This window comes from Phoenix dactylifera, chromosome 3 (assembly GCF_009389715.1).
Source record: "Phoenix dactylifera cultivar Barhee BC4 chromosome 3, palm_55x_up_171113_PBpolish2nd_filt_p, whole genome shotgun sequence".
In the NCBI taxonomy this organism is placed as follows: domain Eukaryota; kingdom Viridiplantae; phylum Streptophyta; class Magnoliopsida; order Arecales; family Arecaceae; genus Phoenix; species Phoenix dactylifera.
This window is the reverse complement of record NC_052394.1, coordinates 15,550,553-15,572,606: the sequence shown is the minus strand read 5'-3', so window position 1 is coordinate 15,572,606 and position 22,054 is coordinate 15,550,553. Positions and strand designations below refer to the sequence as shown.

At 38.1% G+C, this 22,054-nt stretch overlaps 1 protein-coding gene and 1 long non-coding RNA gene across 4 annotated transcripts in view; one reads left to right on the top strand and one right to left on the bottom strand.

The window, feature by feature from the left end:
• Positions 1-1,335: 1,335 nt before the first annotated feature.
• On the top strand, positions 1,336-15,965 carry LOC120110257. Of its 2 annotated transcripts, none has more exons than XR_005511097.1 (2): positions 1,336-1,513; positions 14,166-15,965. It is a non-coding gene; the product is annotated as an uncharacterized LOC120110257 (long non-coding RNA). The 2 variants fall into 2 exon arrangements; XR_005511098.1 differs by lacking the exon at positions 14,166-15,965 and adding an exon at positions 2,369-2,864.
• Positions 15,786-22,054, bottom strand: part of LOC103706325 (pre-mRNA-splicing factor CWC22 homolog) — a 23,778-nt gene continuing 17,509 nt past the window's right edge. For both annotated transcript variants that reach the window (XM_039124728.1, XM_039124729.1), the window contains exons 8-9: positions 16,522-16,827; positions 15,786-16,436 (exon numbers count right to left, since the gene is read on the bottom strand). In XM_039124728.1, coding sequence (XP_038980656.1) covers positions 16,080-16,436; positions 16,522-16,827 — 663 coding nt within the window. In that variant the 3' untranslated portion in view covers positions 15,786-16,079. The remainder of the gene's footprint in view (positions 16,437-16,521; positions 16,828-22,054) is intronic.

The following is a 22,054-nucleotide window of genomic DNA, read 5'->3' as shown; positions in this document are numbered from 1 at the left end:
CCGAGTGGATATGGGTATATGTGTCCTTCCTGGATGCAGTCAAGTATTTGCGAAGTCGATGTGTGAGTCAAATGGAATTGACCCCTCCTAGTGACAGGAGATAATGCCCTTGTGTTCAATTTAGCAAAACCTTGGCCACGGTAATCCTTGTGAAGAGTCACAGGATTTGTAAAGTTGAAACACATTATAGATGAACTGATTAAAGAGTTGACAGTGAACTCTGAAGTCGTCCTGAGCATTTGGAGTCATAAGGATGAATTATACGGTAACCATAGTCCAAGGGTTTTTGAATGTTGCTTTCCAATCATTCGGCCTATCTGGACGTCGGGTACCATTACTAGATGGTCATTTCGATTAGTATAAGAAGTTGTTCTTGTGCTATCGGCTTAGGTTCAAACCTATGGGGTCGCACGCATAGAAGTTTCTAGGTTGATCAAATGGCTGATTGATGATTAAGAATCATTCAGGGGTAATTTGGTCAATTCGATTGACAAATTATCCTAAACAAAAGTTGCATTAAAATAATTATTGAATTATTGGAGGATTAATTAGCAATTAGATTGCTAATGAACTCAATTTGATTGAGTAATTGGGCTTAGGTTGAGCTAAATTGAATAGGATTCAATTTGGGCTGCATCAGGGTTTGACCTAATTGGATTGGGTTCAATCCAAGTAGATTGAGCTTGACCCAATCGATGGGACATGACCCAACTGGATTGGGCTTGATCCAAATCAATTAAAAGGACTTATTTGATGAGGATTGTGAGTTCAAATAATCAAAATTGGATAAGGAGAAGAATCTCTAAATTTTAGGAACCCATCCTTATCCTTCTTAGAGAAGAATGACACCTTGATTTATCCCTAAGATTTTCCATGCCTATCCTATTTATTTTGGCCAAAAATTGGCGTGAGAAGAGAGGAGGCGTGGGGCTATATTTTCTATAAAAATGGCACCTCAAATCTTTCTAAAAAGATTTATATGAATTTTCTAATTTGTAGGGATTGCATGGCGCATGAAATAGGGTGGTCTGTGGCTGAACTTTGGACGCATGAATTCCTATCTTTTAGGGATGCAAAATGCACAAAATTTGGATATGTTTATATCCTCTTAGCTGCCAAATCACCATAATTTTTTGGAGATTTTATCAGCCAAATTAATTGGCTAAATTAGGTGTGAGGCGTGGGGGGGTCTTTTGGTTATAAAAGACCCCCACGCCTAGAGTTCAGAATATACAATATTTAGAGATTTCAAAATATTCTGAAAAAATTCTCTGAGGGCCTCCAACCCTTCTTCTCCTTCTTCCTCACGTCCATCCTCCATCTCCTTGAAGAACAATCAAAGGTTGAGTGTTTAGAAGGAGAAAGCTTCAGCCATTGCAGCGTTCCTGCGCGAGCTAGCACTCCCGCGGAAGACGATCTACCTAGGGCTTCGCGTGGACAATCTATAAAGACCAGATACGTGTGCGGCTGCAAAGCGTGATCAAGAAGTCATCCAAGAACTCCAAGGAATCAGGTATGAGATTTGATCTCATTAAAATTTAGATTAGATCTTAAACATGGTTGCTGAAATTTCAGGGTTGCTGAAATTTCCGAATTATATGTTAGATATGCAATCATTGTTTCATGCTTTACATAAATATTTAAATCATGGTTCTTATTTTTGTTGTAGAGATCTGATCTCTAGCGTGCATGAAAATTAAATAGTTTAATTTTTAAATGCTTCCGCTGTAATTTTTTTTTGAAAATAAATGCATGCAGCCCGCAAGGGTTCCTTTCACAATCCATATAGCATCCAATCCTATATTCCATGAGCGGACAAAGCATATAGAGATTGACTGCCATCTTATTCAGGAGAAACTTCAGAGTGGTCTTATTCAAACTATGCACATGTCTATAGATCATGAACTAGCAGATTTATTCACTAAGGCACTTGGTCCAACACAATTTCAATATCTACTTGACAAGTTGGGTGTCATCAATATCCACTCCAACTTGAGGGGAAGTGTTAAGGAAGGAGCCAAAGAATCAGGGTCCTTCCATCATAGCAGTAATGGACCCGAAGATTATGACAAGATCACAGAGTTTGTTAAGGAAGGACTCGAAGAATCAAGATCCTTCCATCACGATAGTAATGGACCCGAGGATTCTGGCAGGATCACAGGGTTAAAGGACAACGGCTAGCAATTCCATTGATGATTCAATCACATGATTCCTGCTTTATTTGCTTCAATTTTGTGTATAAATAGGACCATGTACAGGACCACAACACACAAGAAAATTCTCAATACAGTTTCTCCTTCTCTTTCTCTTTATGCTTCTGTTCGTTATCTAGCTCTGATTTTTCACCATGGATCCAACAACCACCCAGAACACCCCAAACTAGACATTGGGCGGCTAAGAAGATCTACTACACACCCATAATGCTCACACTTTGGATCAATCCCAAACATATTATATTCATCCTATTGAAGTATTCCAGCCTGACATGGCATACCAACGGACCACAAACCTTTTCGGCAGCTGATTGAAGAGCTGATGGGCAGTGGCGACGTCACCATACCGGGCATGACCTGCAATTGTGGCGGGCCAGGAGACCACGCTCCTCTCAGGCATTCGATCGAACACCTCCCTTGCCGCCGCGATGCTGCCGCCACAGGAGGAGCAGCCCGAGACCAGAATGTAGACCACCAGCTCGTGAGGACTGAAGGAGTGGTGGAGGGAGGGAAAAGAGCAGCAAGTGGGGGAGAAGGCATCGCCCTGCCAAATCAACAGCTTTGCGACTCTTTGAGTAGATTATTTGAGTTAATCGAGCATTTGCCTTTCCTTATTACCTCTTCATATAAAAATCATATAATAGTACCGTAGCAAAACTCTCTCTATATATATTATATTGCTTCGCCTCAACGTACGTGGCAGCACCAAATTTAACCAAAGACTAGCCTGACGTACATTATGTGAATAAAGGCAAACAAAATACCATTTTAATTTCGAATTCAACGCACTTGTCGTGCATGTATAACACTTCCACGTTAGGAGTCAAACACTTAACTCATACTTGATGCGACAAACCAACCTACGACACAATTGTTCAAAATTTAGACAAGACAAACAGCAAAGATAACAATGAACGCAAACTTTCTCCGTGGCTGGACGTTGCATGGTAGGATGCCAGAGTTATTAGAAACAGAAGATCTAATCTAGAGAGTGAGATATCTGCCTCATTGTCTGGGCATGCTCCTCAAGCAAGGGAACAAGGACATCTATTCCTCCACCCTGGTCCACCCCAGGGAGGAACATCACCATACCCTCGATAGGGATCCAAGAAGGTAAGAAAGCTTGCAGTTTCCCCGCACCACCAATATCCATATCCTGGAACTTAAAACCTAGCCAGCTATTCGCCTCCGCGATGGGCGATAACACGTTCCCATGCAATTCATAAACAGGGACAAGATCCTCGTCCTCGTACATCGCCCCAAATTCTATAAATGACTGTATAAAGCGACTGTCGATACTAACAGCCGCTTCATGAATCAGTCTGGTGGCCTCCGCAAGACCTCCTTCCATAAGCTGCTTCACACTAGCCTTCGCATGTGCATCGACGACCAAATTGCCGAAAAACTCACTTGGAACTGCTGGCTTCAACCTTGGCCTACCATTCACCGCAAACTCCATCGCGGTGTGCTCACTGTCATCGAGCCCCCGGGCAATTGTTATCTTCCTCCAAACGTGGCCGAGTAAAGTCTCAAAGGTAGTATACTTCTCTTTCATGTTAGCCTTCAGCTTCGCAGTTATGTACTCGGAAGAGTAGCGCAGCAGTACGTTGGTTATCTTGGTAGGATCAACATCAACTCGACGATGCACTGTGAAACCGGCTTGATTTGGCGAGATTGGCACGAAATCAATGCCCCAGTGTTGGAACTCAGGCTTTGGTGGGCACCGGAGCTTGAGCCAAGATCGATCGTAGACTGGAAGGCGGTCGATGGGAATGCCACGAACTGTCTGTCCCCATGCAACGAAGAAGGTGCTCATGGACTGGCCGTCGGCCACCTTATGGTGCGCGGTCACCGCGATTACGAGCCCGCCGCACTTGAAACGGTTGAGCTGGACTTGGAGCAAGTGCTTGGCTTCTTCTCTCGGGGGGTGCAATAGCTCGAAGTCCGGCGATGGCTCTAGCGGCAAGTGGTCCGATAAATTCGAGGCAACCGTTGCTTCTACCACCAGTGCACCTCCACCGCCGCCGCCTATTAGGAGGCATGGACGGTTGCGGTGGCTGTAGGCAAACCGACCGGTGAGAGTCGGGAAGTGGACTAGAGTCTTTGACAAGGCTTCGATGAGTGCGGAGTTTGTGGGGGTGGGAGGGGTGAAGGCGAAGAGGACGGCAACATGGATGTTGATGGCATAGCGGTCGAAGATGGTGAAGGGTACTTCGGAGGGCTCGGCATTTGGGTTGCCTTGGGCTATGATGGTGGAGCCATGGACATGGACCTCCATTTGGTTCACCAGCTCTTGAGCTGCATATATGGTCTTGTGTTGGTGGGTGGAGAGATGAATTTATATTGGGATGGACGGTGTTGTAGGTCTCAGAGATGACGATCACTCTTTGTAACTCGTGGGTAAGTGGGTTTAAAATTTTTAGTAGTCATGAGAAACTCCAAAAGGTGACACAGGTTGGACTTGAATAGTCTTTTGGCCACCTCTAACGTTTGAATTTGATGATAGTAAGTAGTCACAACTCACCGCTTTTGGCATCAATGAGAAGCAGCACTTCACTCGAATTCTCAGAAGAATTTGCTTTTTACACGCTTATTTCTATTTTCTAGACACTTATATTGATTAATAATCAAACGTAAAATAACTTTTGAAATCGAGGGATAGGAATAAATTTTCAATAAACAGATATCAAATGTAAAATGATGATTAATCCAATGGGTGGATCTCATATTAATTCCTCTCCCCCCCTCTCTCTCTACCAGACAATTTATTAACAGGATAACACACTTGCCATTCGCCTTATTCATCAACTATCTTGATCCAATCTGTCCGGCCCATTGAACCAAATTCTCTGGTGAACTTATTTTTGAGCCGTAGCCTATACCACCTACTTCGCACAAAGGGACAAGAATCCTACGATAGCACTCCTTGAACTTCCTTCATGCGTACTCTTCAATGAACCATGCAATTCGCAATGTCCATCAAATCCGCCGAGTAGTTTGTCATCAATTTGACTATCATGCATGCCATCAAACTTGTGGAAAAGACAAAAAGGGCCCGTCCGGTTGTCTTTGTTGCAACAAAGCGCCCGTGAAAGCAGAAGACCCGAGACTTTCTTTCACATGGTTGGCTAATTGGTTCGCATGTATTTTACCGCATGTATTTTTTTTTTTAATTTCAATTCCTCTGATTATTATAACAATCAAAGTGGGTAAGGCTACGTTCATGATTTTCTCCCATTAGAAATATATAGTTATGAAACAATATTGTAACTTATGTTTATTGGTAGTGAAACAATATTGAAAGTTCACAATACATAGTTGATTCAATCTACTCAATTCAATCCACTCAATAGTGAGTTTAATATCTTTAATTTATTGATAATAGAAAGAGATGGGTTATCTTTTGTAACTTATCGTCAGAGATTTGCTTCAAAGTGGTCGCACCAAATTCAACTTAAGATCGGCTTCGTGTGCACCATGTGAATAAAGAGCAGCAATACCATTTACCACCAAAGGGACTGAAACACTCACATCCAGTGAACCCTTACCTGCTACGACAGACCAACCCACGACACAATTATTTAAAATACGTACAGACATGACATGAGTAGAGCTAACGATCACGAGCACAAGCTTTCGGCCTAATTAACTAGCTATTGGCATGCGCAGGATGCCAGTGTTATTATTACAAACCGAAAATCTAATCTAAAGAGTGAGATATCTGCCTTAGTATCCTTGCATGCTCTTGGAGCAAAGAAACAAACACGTCTACACCTCCACCCTCGTCCACGCCGGGGAGAAACATCACCACCCCCTCGACAGGGATCCAAGCAGGAAAGAAAGCTCGCAGTTTCCCTCCACCACCAAATTCCACATGCTGGAACTGAAATCGGAGCCAGCTATTGGCCTCCACGGTTGGTGACAATACGTTCCCTTTCAACTGATATACAGGGACAAGGTCCTCATCCTTGTTTGTTGTCCCAAAGTCTATAAATGATTGTATATAGTGACTGTCAACCCTAACAACTGCTTCATGAATGAGTCTAGCAGCATCTGCAAGACCTCCTTCCACTAGTTGCTTCACACTGGCCTTCGGATGTGCATCAACTACCAGATTGCCAAAATATTCATCTGGAACTGAAGGCTTCAACCTTGGTCTACCATTCACCGAAAGATCTATCATGGTGTATTCACCATCATGGAGCCCACGGGCAATTGTTATCTTCCTCCAAACGTGGCCGAGTAAAGTCTCAAAGGTAGTGTACTTCTCTTTCATGCTAGCCTTCAGCATTGTAGTTATGTACTCCGAAGAGTAGCGCAGCAGTATATTGGTTATCTTGCTAGGATCAACATCAACTCGATTCACAGAGAAATCACCTTGATCTGGCAGGAAATCCAGGCCCCAGTGCTGAAATTTAGGCTCTGGTGGGCTTCGGGGCTTGACCAACGATTGATCATAGACGGGAAGGCGGTCGATGGGCATGCCACGAACCTTCTGTCCCCATGCAACGAAGAAGGTGCTCATGGACTGGCCGTCGGCCACCTTATGATGCACGGTCACTGTGAGTATGAGCCCGCCACACTTGAAGCGATTGAGTTGGACTTGGAACAAGTGCTTGGATTGTTTGGTCGGAGGGTGCAATAGCTTGAAGTCAGGCGATGGCTCGAGTGGCAGGTGGTCCGATAAATTCAAGGCCACCGTTGCTTCTACCACTAGTGCTCCTCCACCATGGCCTCCTATTAGGAAGCATGGACGGTTGTCGCGGCTATAACCAATCCTAGAGGTGAGTGTTGGGAAGTGGACTAGAGTCTTTGACAAGCCTTCAATGAGTTCAGAGTTCGTGGAGGTAGGTGGGGTGAAGGCGAAGAGGATGGTATAATGGATGTCGAGTGCATAGCGGTCGAAGATGGTGAAGGGTACTTCGGCGGGTTCGGTATTTGGGTTTGCTTGGGGTATGATGGTGGAGTTATGGACATGGACCTCCATTTGGTTTACCAGCTCTGCGCTGCATGGTCTTATGTTAGGGGTGCGGGAGATGGATTTATATTGTGATCGATGGAGGTGACATCAATCTCAGAGACGATGGGCACCGTTTAACAATCTAGCTAGCGGCCGTGAGCTAGTTCCATATAGATCAGCTTAGATAAAATCCAAGAAGATAAAAGTTACATACCCCTTATTAGATTGGATAGAGTTCGACTGTAAATCACACTAAATATAGAAGCATAGGCCGAAGAAGTGAATTTGACCATAACATGGATAGAGAAGTCGAAAGATTAGAAGCTGGCTGTGATTAACTGTGATGCATTGGAACGATTCATGGACGAAAGTATATTGAATAGTGCTATGGTTCATGGTTGTGGTATAGATGGGGTCTTAGGAGTGAATTTTCGAAATCGTTGAGGATCATGGCAATGTGGGTAGTTACAGGGATCAATAGTCGTGTTCATATATTTTGTCAACGCATCTTATTTTATCATAATTTATCTTACCAATAGATTTCTATCTTAAGAATAATGTTGACTTAAATTTCTAGTACCATAGCCCAGGCTATAGTCCTATCGCTATCTGAATCCATTTTTTTCGAATAGTAGTGTGATGATGGTGAAAGTTCTCGAAGATTAAGGCACCAAGACTCGCTCTACTCTCGTAACTTTCCTTCGATCAACCTCTTTACGACTGATCTAAAGCTGGTAGCACGTCTGCGCACCTATCTACTTATTGTCATCCTTTCTATCAAACAACGAGTTCTTTGGTACACTCGGATGGGATACGAGGACACAAATAAGTTTTGTGGCACGCCCGAACGATACAAAAAGGGCCAACACTCACTCTTAGTAACACATGGATAGATGGGTTTAAAATATTAAGGGCCTATTTTGAATATTCCTGTAGGAATATCTTAGAGAAATCAGGTCTGTTGGCAGGCTCATCTAGTCGCCACGTGTACGGTGTTCCTTGAATATTAAGACATGGTGTAAACACATGAAGATCTTTTTTCTCTCACGTAGGATTAGGACTACAGGGGTATTGGATTAACATGGGCCATCCATAAATAAGGCTGCCCAATTCATGAATCTATCAAAAAAATCCGACCGCATCTTGCTAGATTTTTCAAACAAGCCCTAGGTTGTCCCGGTAAACTCATACAAAGACAGTCTTTTGGACACATCTAACAAATGAATTTGATGAAAGTAAGGCGTCACAACTTACGGTTAGTGGTATATTAATTGAGGGGCACTTCAGTCACGAGCTACCAATCTTAACTTTTTGGTCCTCAGTGTAACTAGCATTTTATGTCTACTTTTTGATTTCTTACACAACCATCCCCGCTTCTTACATGCTTATTTCTATTTTCCAGACATATTATCCTTGTCAGATAACTTTTGAAATCAAGGGACAAGAGTTACTTTGCAATAAATAGATTAAATGTAAAATGACAGAAATTAAATTCAGTGGGTGGAACTCAATTTACCCTCCTCTCTCTGTGGAACACATCAGAGACATTTTAATTAATTAACAGCCCTTCTGCAAGGTATTTTATCAGCAATCCTGAACAATTAATCTGTCCGGCCTATTGGAACAAAATCATATTCTCAGCTATATCGATCCCACTTTCCACCAGTGGATAAGAGTCCTATATACCTTGGCTCTCCTCGAAACTTATGCGGTGACAACCTCGAGACTCAGTTCTAAGATGAACGGAATCTCCTTCATCAGGCACACATTCAATGGACCATGCAATTCATAGTTCATCAAATATATCAAGTAGCATATCATCACTTTGACTATCTTGCATGCCAACAAATACGTACGTAGCCGGGACAAATCTAGCGCCGATAAAACAGAAGACGTACCCCATGCCAGGTTCCGCCACCTACTCCGGTCCTCAGCCTCTTTCCAAAATGCTCCTCTCTCTCTCTCATCTCTTTATGTCTTGGATAATCTTGAAACTTGCTAGAAGTTGACGGTCATTGCTCTCTCATTCCTGCTGCACCAAGGCCTGAACCCTCCACCTAATCGCGGTCTAGCAACAGTCTAACCAGGTACGTAAAGGAGCCTTGGCAATGTCGATCCGTTATGTATTATTACAAAGTGAACACTCGACGGTACAACTTCATTGATGCTACTTTCAAATAGAGTATAGGCGTACGTGTCTTTTCTACGTGGGAGCATGAGTCATTTTCTTGTTTGTTTTGGGTCAACTACTCGTATAGTTGGTAAAGTTATTGAGGTTGATGCCAAGACCCGATCCAAGTCTTGCTGTGACCTTATTTTTAACTTGCTTTATTTCTTCTCATCCAGGTTCGACGTGCTGACTTAAAATGAAAAACTGCATTGTCTTTTGCATCTTTTGTCAAATGAGTTGCTATATATATATATATAGACTGGGCTATAATTAAACAGATCTCCAGTGCTCAGATCTAGTCAGATCTAGATTGGATGATAAAAGTTCTATATCGATGACTCGAGATATTGGATATGAACTACTATATTTAATCTACTTACATACCAAAGATCATATGATTTGGAGATCCCTCATTAATGCTGGATATATACAATCCAAAGTAGACTACTCACTATTCGTCCGTTCCCATGAAGATACTTTTACAGCTGTTTTGGTATATGTGGATGACATCATTTTAGCAGGAAACAGTCTTGAGCAGATTAATGAACTCAAGAAATACTTGAAGGAATGTTTCAAACTTAAGGACCTTGGCACCTTGAAGTATTTTCTGGGGTTAGAAGTGGCTCGTACAATAAAGGGTATTTCCCTTTCACAAAGAAAGTATGCATTAGAAATACTTGAAGATATAAGATTTCTTGGTATTAGACCAGTGGCATATCCAATAGAACCAAATTTGGCACTTAGCGAGAATGATGGAGAACTTATTTTCGATCCATCTTCATATCGCCGACTGGTTGGAAGATTAATTTACTTAACCATTACCAGGCCGGACTTAGCATATGCAGTACATGTACTCAATCAATTCATGGACAAGCCAAAAACATCCCACTTGGATGCAGCACATAGAGTTTTGCGATATATCAAGCAGACACCAGGACAACGTGATGGCTTAAAATGGAAAACTGCATTGTTTTTTTGCATCTTTCATCAAATGAGTTGCTATATATATATATATATATATATATAGACTAGGCTACAATTAAATAGATCTCCACTCAAATCTAATCAAATCTAGATTGGATGATGAAAGTTCCATACCGATGATTCGAGCTATTGGATATGAACTACTATATCTAATCTGCTTACATACTAAATATCATATTATTTGGAGATCCCTAGACTATATATTAATTCATCGAATAACATGAAATAACACGTTATTTTTGATTACTTGAAGAATAGGCTAAGGATCTTGAAATCATATGCTTTTTAATATATAAGTAGTTTAAAGATAATAGATCACATCCAATGACTTAGATCATTGATGTAGAATTCTGATTGTCTAAATTAGATCTGACTGAATCTGAGTAGAGATCCACTCAAGTATATATAGCGAGTGGGGGATGGAGAGAGAGAGAGAGAGTTAGACTACACATTTTGTGTTTAATTCTTGAAAAGTAAATTAATAATTCAATATCTTGTCAATATCAAAATGAATGGTTTTTATAATATGATATATATTTTACTATGACCTAATTTTCAAAACTAGTGAATTTAAATTCATTCATATTTTAAGATATGTAGATTATAATTCATAAAGTGGATTTTCATTTTATGTACCCTATAATATATTTTATTATACTACTATAATTGATGCTATTCGTTTAGGTGCTGACTTGATGTGTGGGTTATTGTGCATTGTATATTTCAATAACATTATATCATAATAAATTATATATTATTCATTTTCTTTTGTATAACATAGTTATTATATTTATTATATTTAAGTGTTATGTTAATTTTATTTTCGTTATTTTTAAATCTTATAACGAATATTATGTTATTAACATAATATGATTAATTATTTAGTATACTCATCATATATTATTAATTGCAATATTAGGTTATACAAGATCTGTGATTATTTATTTTGGTATCATAATGATCGATGATGTTAATATCACCGTTTATTCATATTATGATATGATGTTGTATTATTCATTTAAAATTATGGTAAAAGAATTTTGATATTGATTCTATTATATTGATAATATTAAAGTTATAATATAATATAATATATTATATAATGCTACACTATAATCCGTATAATTATAAATTATAAATATTATACATGATGTTTATTATATTATTTAGATAAGAATTATTATTCTATTGTATAATATACTATGAGACAATATCATATGAATATTATACTGTATTTAATATAATAAAATAGTTCGGTAACAATGTCAAGTCTGGCTGAAATGAAATCCTATGATTTATCAAAGGATTCAATATTCTCGTTCGCCAGGAAGAAAAAAAAAAGGATTCAAGATAAGCTGAAGTTTTGGCATAATTTCTTTCTTTTCCTTTCTAGCAGAGTAGGTTGTAGTCGATGGATTGCGAAACAGGATTAGTACATCCCCGCAAACCAGTAACTCTCCAAAGAGAATGGAGGATTTGGATCTAGATCTCAGACTTTACTAAGTTGATAAGAGACTTTATCCTCCTTTGATAATGAGGTTGAGCCCATTTATATTACATGAACTGTAAACGTCTGTGCTGGATTTAAAAAAGAGATCGTCCAACCCATGATGACCTAACGAAGCCCAAGGATCAAATCCATACTTTGCCCGTTTGTGAGTGCATTAATTCCGGGTTACCCCAAACTTGACCAACTTATTGAAAATATTAGTCAAAATTTTCTTAATTCAGAGGGTCTAAATATGGGAATAAGATTATATCTCCGTATATTGCGATCACCAATCGATATGGAAGATACGAAGAAGGCTGGGATGTTAATCCCACGCCCACCGTGTTTGGCACCAATAGCCCGAGTTAACGGAAAAGAAAGTGACTTCTGGGGATCCTTAACATGCATCTTTACTTGGGGCGCCCACTCGAGCTTATTTCTTGTCATGGCTACAAGAAAGATAAAATGACGTGATTTGGATTGCTAAGCCTGGCTTGTTAAATGCAATGGGTCTTTGATCTTGATTCGTTTTAAAGGCTAAGATTGATTTAAAATATTCAAACTTGGACTAAAAACAAACTAAATATCAATTCCAGTTTGAGCTCCACTTTTCTGACTCATGAATGCTCGGGCTTGGTGTGAGAACCAGGCCAATTGGGCCCATCCAGGAGACCAAAGTCGGCAGGCCCAGTCGGCTTCAATTCAAAAAAAATTCAAAAATGCAAGCCGTGCATATCCTAATGCATAGCAGCTAATAATCTAAAACATCTATTTAAAAAGGCAGGCCTTAGGTTGGGGTACGACACTTGGTCCTTAAAATATGATTTGACCTTGATCAGATAAGCTCAAGCAAGCCTGTTATTGAGTTGGGCCTAAATTGTTCTTCAATGGCTGGGTTCAGTGGTGAACCTGGGTTCCTACTATTATTTCTTCTTTTAAGACAGACAAGAAGTATAGCAACCAAAAACGCCAAAGTGTATTTATTATCTGACATAAGTCTTTTTTTTCAAGAAAGAAGAAACTCATCACAGCCATACATCTTGCTCCTGCAACCCATGTACCAGATGCTGGTATCATTAAAGAAAAGATTTTGTTTCTTTCTAGGACAACGCTTGCCGGCTTGCCTAATGAACGAGCCAGCCCTCGATACAGTCTTCGGTACAAGACCGGCCCAACTTTTAAGCGACTGAGACGGTCGCCCAAGGCCCCGGCCCAAAGAGAACCCACCGCAGGGACAAAACAGAAAGGAAAGAGCCTCCTCTGTATATTCACCTAAAGCCGGCTCACTGCAGGAAAAGCCTCAAAGGCAACAGCCTTAGGCCCCCAAGTACATTGGGCCTCTCCTCTTGTGGCAATCTATTTATTACATGGCCTCCTCGAATCCAGCTCGTTTGCACTTCCTAGTCTTCCTTGCACAGGTTCTAGAAATTTAAAACTATAATTTAAAGTTGTAGAAGCAAATCTTTAGCCCGGTGTTTTACTTATATATATATATATATATATATATATATATATATATATATATGTATATATAGTAAGGTTCTAACAAATACTGATATGATCCAATAACAGTCCCCATTCCAATAGTTTTTTTTTTGTTAATTGAGCTTCCACCAGATCGTGGCACTATCAAGTAGGTGTCCAACTAATAGCCAAGGCTCATGTCTGGTAATTTCTTTACGCAAGCTTCAATACTAATTACTTTTCCCCTCCTTGCTTTATAAAAACCAAAGGACCTCATGCATACAATGGAATACATATGTAATCTGTCAAGATAGACAATGACCAATTTCTTAAACAGATACACTATGACCTCTGAGACTCATGAATTTGATGTACTCCTGTAAAGCATCCAATCTGCTGACCTCCCAATACAGAAGCAAGAGTGCACGTATACCAAATGTGTTGTTCTTCTTCTTTCTTTTTTTTTTTTTGAGAGAAAAAATTGGGCAAAGTCCAATCTAATTAAGCAGGAAGAATCTATGCAGGTACATGAGAAATGCAATTCAGCTACGAGCAAAGAAAATGAATGTTAAATATTAAATAAAAAATGGTGCAAATAAAGTTTCTAAGTTTGTCTTAGTGAAAAATTATGCAGCCACATTATTTTCTTTCTTATCTCGATCATGCTGCAGAGCCATCTCAGCAATCTTGTCTTTCAATGTGCATCATATATCTCTAGTATCTTATTCTATTGCTTAAAGTTTGATATCCATATAACATTATCGACTTCGTTGTCATTGTACAAAAAAGAATTCTTTTGAGCTTCACAAGTATGTGATAATTCTAGAATGTTTACTTCATCCACCTTCATCTCATTTATGATATTTGTCATGCTATGTTTAACAGATCCAAGATCATGAGAAATGACTCCTGTGGAGAATCTCTTGGCCATAAATCTTAGGTGAAACCTCATTATCATTTATATTTCTAGTAAAGTCGCATTACGTGTACTATACTGAAGTTGTACATATGACAAGGACACAACATTCTGTTGGATTTTTTAGTTCGTTGCACTCCCATCAAAAGCAAATAGAAGTGGTTGTTTGCAATTTAGAGGTTGATTTTTATTAGTGATAACTGATAAAGGAAGGTTTTATATAAATATTCGATAAAATAATAGATATGATTTAACTCATATGATTTTGATGAGTTTACATGATTAAGTTGTGATCAGCAAGAGAGTTAGCTTTCTCATATCGTAGCTTTATAAAAATAGACAAAATTAAATAGACTGCTTAATATAATATTAGTTGGTAATAATAATTGTATGAAAACACAAGAAGTGCATAAATTCATTTTTTTATAATTAGTACGACAATATAAATAAAATTATGAACAACTCACTCTTTTTAAATATGCTTGTTTATAAAAAAACAATATTTAGAGGCATCATCTATTTAGCATATAATACATTGGAGACAATCTATTTAGTACTAAAGGCATTGAAAAAATGTAAAATTTATAAGATGTTGGAGGAAACGGACAAAGCATCTTCATATACATCCTTGTTGTCTTTTTCAGCGAACTAAAAATGGTAAACTCTATTTGGTATATTATAATATTGAAGTTTTTAGAAAATATTTTTCTGGATATCTCCTTAGCAGTTTCTAAGTTTTTTATTATTATATTTATATATGATAATCTATAAGTAGTTTTCACAAGCCAAAAGTTCTATTATTTAATTTTTGTACAATAAACAACTAAAATAAAGATTATATACTAATGAGATTTATATTCAACATTATATACTAATGCGAGATTTTATTTGTTACAATATATACCTCAACCATCACCATTTGTTTATATAACGACTATTGCAAAGGTCATCTAATAGCAACGATTTGAAATTACAATCAGATGGATCATATGATTGGGGAATGCCGAAAAGTCATGAGCTCAAACTGGTTGGGCTTTAAAAGAACAAAGCTTGCTCGCTTCCGGCTCAACTGTGCATTCGTTCAGCGGTGGGGCATCATAAAAACATATTTTATATCTACTTTTATTTTTTATAAAAAAAATATCACTCAAAAGTTATTCCAAAAAAAAAGGGGCCTTTTGCTATTTAAAAGTGGAACAAAAAAAGATTGGCATAACTCATAGAATAACTATGCTCACATACTTCACTCTTACTATTTCCGTTTTCCATAGATCCAAATCAAACGTAGTCCAAGGCTATTGAACATTCCAAGACCATGGAGTATCGAAACAATAACGATCAACATCTACATTTATATTGTATTACTTAAACAGACCCTCCAAGTGATGACCGATATAATTGCACAAGTCTGCGACCAAAAAGAAATATCTAGCTTTTTAAACTAGCCAAAGATAAATCGAATATCTTTACTGCTAGTGGCAAACTGCAAGCCAGCATGGCAAAATCAAAAGCACAATGCAGCTATTCATTCAAACAGTCAAACCTGCTAACTGTTCCCCAGCTCATGCACAGAGAAATACTCCAAACCATTCAAATGGGACATTAGCTTTCCTCCAATTACTGGTAATCAACTTTGATTCCTAATACTTGCTGAAAGAGAAATACTTTGAATGAACAAAATACAGAGACCAAATTCATGAGGCAAAACTAACACCAAATACAGAGACCAAATTCATGATGCATAAGTAACACCATTTGACCCACAATCCTCAAAAAAATTAAAAAACTAATAATATTTACTGTTTACAAGATCATTGAATACCTCTAAAGTCAAAAATATACTCGAGGACAACATAGGGGACTTGAGGCTTCAGAATGTTTCATCATTTCCTCTTCCTTCTCTTACTGTGCCTCCCATCACTTTCAGAACTTGGTTCCGACTCCGACTCAGAACCTGGTTCAGAGCCAGAGCTACTTGAACCCAACTCTTCAGAACTTTCAGATTCTTCATCTGAATCTGACACAGTTTTCTGCTGCTGCATTATGAGGCGAGGCATATTTTTCAAATATTCTCTCAAGTTCTCCGTAATGCCACCTAGTCCAATTGATGTGAAAAAATTGATGGCAAATCTTGTGTTTTTTGGGTTATCCTTGGGGAAAATAGACTCAAATGAATCTTGCATGGTCGGATCATTTAGACGTTCATTAAGCAAACGTATGCCGAGATGTTCTGACAATTCCTGCATTAAAATTACATGTTATTTTAAATTTAGAAGCGTCAATAAGATAATGAAGAAATAGAATTCCATAACACAGGATATATACCTGGAAGAGAATTTTTATAAAAATTCGAGAAGATGAAGTCGTGTCCTCCTCCGTCAAGCGGATATAAGCTAGAACATGCCAAGGGAGTGCATCAGTTCCAAGTAAGTGAGCGAAGAACTTAGCCACATTACGTAGTTTATTAGTTTCAAGTCGATGTATCATGGAATACTGTTGCACAAAGCATTTCTCAAAGTTTTCCTGGTGGACTTTATTGATCATGCAAAACCGCTGTCCTAGAAGCCCATAATAACGAAGATATGTTCTCTCTTGGCTGCAGCACTCGAGCAGCATTATGCATAATTCCATCTGTAGTGCAAACAAAAGAATAATGGATGAGTAAATAGGGGGTGCAAGTTTGATAATTCATTTCATTACTTTAAAAAACAAACAAAATATTTGTTGGAAATATAGAGGAAACAATTAAAACAAGGCATGCAAATAACAAGGCAAAAAGTATCTCTCAAAAAACAAAGTGAAAAATATAGAAACAAGCCAGACCAGACTCATAATAATAATCATTTAATATAAATCATATTTTTATAGGTTTCTATGAATTAAAAATGGGTGATCAATTTGCCTACTACAGATCCCATACTGTGTATCATGGACCGAAAATCTATAACCCTGATTTAATTGACCTATGCTTGTTTGAACAAGATCTCTACATGGTTCCTCCTCTGAATGAAATTCTATGCGGTCCATAGAGACCACATCTTCATCCATAGGGTCCCACGTGCCCAGATCAATAAAAAATTAGTCAGATCCAAATTCCTATTGACGATAACTCCATTAATGCTGGCATTTTTAATATCCTTTTCACTATCCTTGTCAGATCACCTAGGCTCCTCATCCTTTGTGACCCTTCGACAAGTCCAAACCCATACCTGTTGATGCTCCATCTAGTTACTGTGGTAGTAACTAACTCAAAGCTCAACCTTCTTAATTTATCCACCCTAGCACTGCCATGCCAACCTAAGGATTATCATCTAATGCAAACATAATGCAGGCAATGAGCCCGATAGTATAAAAAGAAACTAAAACGAAGGAGATTATAGGATGTGGAAAAATCAAGATAAATTAGCTAAACACATCTCGGAAATAAGAATGAAACTTTGTCTTGACCAACAGAAAGTTTAGCACAATTTGCGACCAGAGGAATTCCCCCTAGAGAACAACAAACGCCATAATAATTCACCGCAACTTTAAAGCATAAGGTGTTGTTGCTTGCTTTAGATTCAGTCGTGACTAATCGCACCTCAAAATGCATGCATGCAAGCCACTAGCCCAAGAAATCTGTTAATGTTACTACATGTGTTGAAAAGATGTATATGCATAGTTAGCATATAAGCCTTCTATATGTTAACCCATTTATCCATATGCTGTTCGTGCAAGTGTATAACCCTCCCAAAATATATAAAATGGCACTTGCGGCTTGCTTACACGCTCAAATATTTACTTGTCAATCTACATTATACTGTGCCATAGAATATGCAGTACATTAGAAGGTTACCAACACATTTGAGTGGGTGCATGCTCTGTACAAGGTGCATAGAAACAGGTACTGGTTCAGATCTACCTGTGTCACAGGGATTCACAGCAACATACTATGATAATTATTACAGCATAAAAAATACTCTACTAAACAAAATTTACAGTTATGGATTGTTTTCACATCCCATAATTATATTTTAATTTCACATAAAGCATTAACTACTTATCATGGTTTACAATAACGGTGTTCTAACTGATAACTGTTTCGGCCAACCCTCTACTCATTTGAAAGTTTCCCACGGTGATCTAATATCTTTTCAAGAAAATTACGCGAGAACCCGCGGTGAAGAAATAAGGAGATCTTTCTATATCGACATATCAGTTGGAAAAATCATAGGCAAATTCCTGCCGGTCAGAATGTGGAGAAGAACCAAAACAGAATGGTTCCGCCTACTCAAAACTCAGAGGGGGTGCCGCCTACTACTAAAATCCCGGTTTTTGCAAGAGTTGCGTTCTTCTATGCAAGAAGAAGACTTAGAAAGAACAAAGAAGTTTGGATCCGAAAAAGTATGCTTAGGCAGTTCCTTCGCTGAGCACAACAGAATGAAGAGGAATTTGTTTCATTTCAAATACTTCTTCTTATTGAAGAGAAGGAACGAGAAAAACCGAAATCTTCCTACTCGAACAATAAGTCCTTTTGTTTACAAGTCTTCTTTATATAGTAATTCGACCTATTGCTCCGGATCCCCGTTTACTTCATTGAGGTAAATATCATAGAAAAATATAATTTCTGTTAGTTTCTGTTATTTCTTGTTCTAATACAAATAACGACTGTTATTTTCACTTGTACCTTCTTTTAAATATATATATATATATTCAACACTTAAACCTTTTGCCTTAAAATTGCTGACCCCACCTCCCCAAAAAAAAGGTGATTGTACAGTCCCCAAAAAAAATAATACCATTCTATCTGATGAAAAGTGAAGGGAAGGATAACACCCATGGAATGCCGTACCGGCCGGTACGTACCGGTCCGGTCCTAGACCGGTACCGGAACCACTAAAAAACCGGTATTTTCCGATTTTTTAGCCGAACCGGCCGGTACGGGTGCGTACCGGCCGGTTCGGACCGGTACGATTTTTTTTTTTTAGAACCACAGCGCCTCGCGCTGTGGTTTTTGAAACCACCGATACCGGCCGGTACGTACCAGTCCGGCCGGCCACCGGTACGCCGACCGGTATCGGTACGGTGGACCTTGCAACACCACTATTTTTCCTATTATTTCCCATTATGATACCATTATATAAGCCATTATTTCAGTGATTATTTTAATATTAAAATTTGAAAGTTGCTTTTCGAGACAAATAACGACCGTAATAACTATTATAACGGTCAATAACAGTTTCGGTGGTGGTCCGTTATATATGGGATAACACATTATTTAAAACCTTGCTATTAATTTCTGCTTACAGGTGCTGGTGCTGATAGTCAAGATTAATAAGTTTTCACAGTGAAAATTCTTGTCTCTGTTTTAGTCTCTGAGATTGTTTTATCCTATGTTACATTAGTTTCTTCAACTGATTTCTTTACATAATTGTGATATACAAGTCCATGATGCGTTTCTCAGGAAAAGAATGCATGTTTCATCTGACTTAAAACACTACAGAGAAGAGTTAAGGTTCTAATCTGAATATCCAAAAGGTTTACTCTTCCTGTAAGAGGGAAAATAGAAGTAGCACAAGAAATGCCCGCGCCGGGGGGGGGAGCAACACCAAGAGAAATGCAATGATCAAAGATAAGCTTCCACCCTCAAGTTTATAGTCTTCATCAATATCTCTACAACTTTAAAGAAAATGTTTTCTTGTCCTATGAGGCAGTTACTGTTGTTCTGACTTCTTTAAAGGTGGCAGACTCAGTAAATCTTCCCTTCATAATCTCAGACATCCTTCTATAAAATTTGCTGCCTCTTATATTTATATCTACACTACAGAAGCCCTGCCACCTTTTGCCTGTCCCACTTGGATAAATTGTACTTCCTTATTACACTGTTAGAATGTTCAAATGGGAAAAGACAAAAACAACTGTTAGAAGCGGCTTCTGCTCGGTTCATACCACTTGGACATCATATGTTTGTGGTGCTTTTATATATTTTACTCTAATGCGAACTGATGCGAAAAGACAAGCAATCCCAGCAGTCAAGGCTATTTCTGAAACTTTTTCCTTCCAATAACAAAAAAAAGGGTGGTCAGTCATGTTCCTCAAATAAGAATGTTATCTACAATGAAAAACAAAGGCAAGATCCCACTAAGATTATGGTGTTACATTTCATTACACAAAATCATATCTCCTGGTTGTTTGGTTGGGTCAACGGAAGTAGGTTATCTTAGTGGTACTCTAGTATATTAAAAAAAACTTAGCGCTACTCAATTTCTATATAACATTAAGATGGGGTTAACGTTTACTATCGCATGTCCTTAGCCAAGCTTCTTCATCTGGCTTGCAAACAAGAAGCATCATCAAACTTTTCTTCTTCATCTTAAATAAATGCTTGTCATGATTTTAGCTAACGGTCCAATTTCTATATTATATGTGATCATCCAAACAAGTGCGTTAGTTTCAGTTATGACAAAAAGGAAAAAATAAAACCCTTAGTGCTTTCTAACTTCGAACAAAACTATCTTTATTCTACCAAAAATAACACTTTGTAAGATCTCAACCATCTAGAGTTAGGGCTACAAAGTAGTTTGGTTAGACTAAAATTTTGGCACAATTTCAGCTTAATCAAAATTTGGATTAAGAATTAACTCAAACTAACCTTGATCTACTTCTATCTTAGGTTGGAATCAATAGAGAGATAAGTGTTGCAAGCCTTCTGCTGGCCAAACACTTCTAGAAAACAGGAACGCCGAATAGTTATTCCAAGGCTAGAATAATTTATTCATTGGATAAAGCCCTCATTATTCTTTCCTCTGTTTTTGCAATAATAGGATTAACGCGAGAGTTCATGTAGTGCCATGTGGCCCATATGAAGTAGTCCTAAATTATTTTTTTGGTAAAATTCAGACACATCTAAGGATTATGTTCTGACATTTATCAACTTAGCATTAATGAGTATAGCTCATTATGAAGCATATCTATCCACAATTTCACACGCTACAGTATGCAGTACAGCTTTCTCATATAAAACATAAAATTGATAAGTTCTAGAGGCAAACTATCTGAGAATATATTTTCATTAAGATTTGTTATACTTAATCATAACATGTTGTAGCACACATTCTTATGCATGTTTATTGAATGAATATTAAATTTAACAACGAAATTCAAATAATGTGGTTAAAAGAATTTCAATCTAATAATCTCTTTTTTCTTCTAAAAGACCTAGGGACACATCTGACGTTTGAATATGGAACCACTTCCCAATAAAAGAGAGGAATATCCATTGGGTTACAGCTTAAAAATGTTTGCATGATAATCAAATGATTTAAAACTGCTAAATTTTCGTCCTTTTAATTCTACATTTTCACCTGCAACTTTTAACCCGACAAGTGTGGGTGCAATAGGTTAAGCATGCCTAAATCCAGTAATGAACTAAATCCATCTCTATCAATTTATTCAAAAAAATCAATCTAGAATTAAATAGTACATCAAATTCACGAATTAAACATGGATCTTGGAATAAGCGTATAAATGCTCAATCATATTTTACATGGGAATAAATAATAGCAACCCACTTATATGTTGATCCTGCTAACTTGATTTTGAACTCTATTTAGTTATGAATAGCAAGAATGGATAAATTTGATGCTCTTTATCACTTACATAAGCTAGAAAGAATTTTTTGTTTCTTTCCTACTTCGGTTGGGGGCACTTGGAGAGGAGGTTGTATGGTTTTAAGAAGCTGCAGATTATTTGGGCTCCATGAGTTTAATGAGTGTGAATTGCTATTTATGATTATAAACACAGGTATTGCAAGAGCCATTAGATAAAATTTCATATAACATCTTAACCAAGGTTTCTACAATGCTGACATGTTCTAACA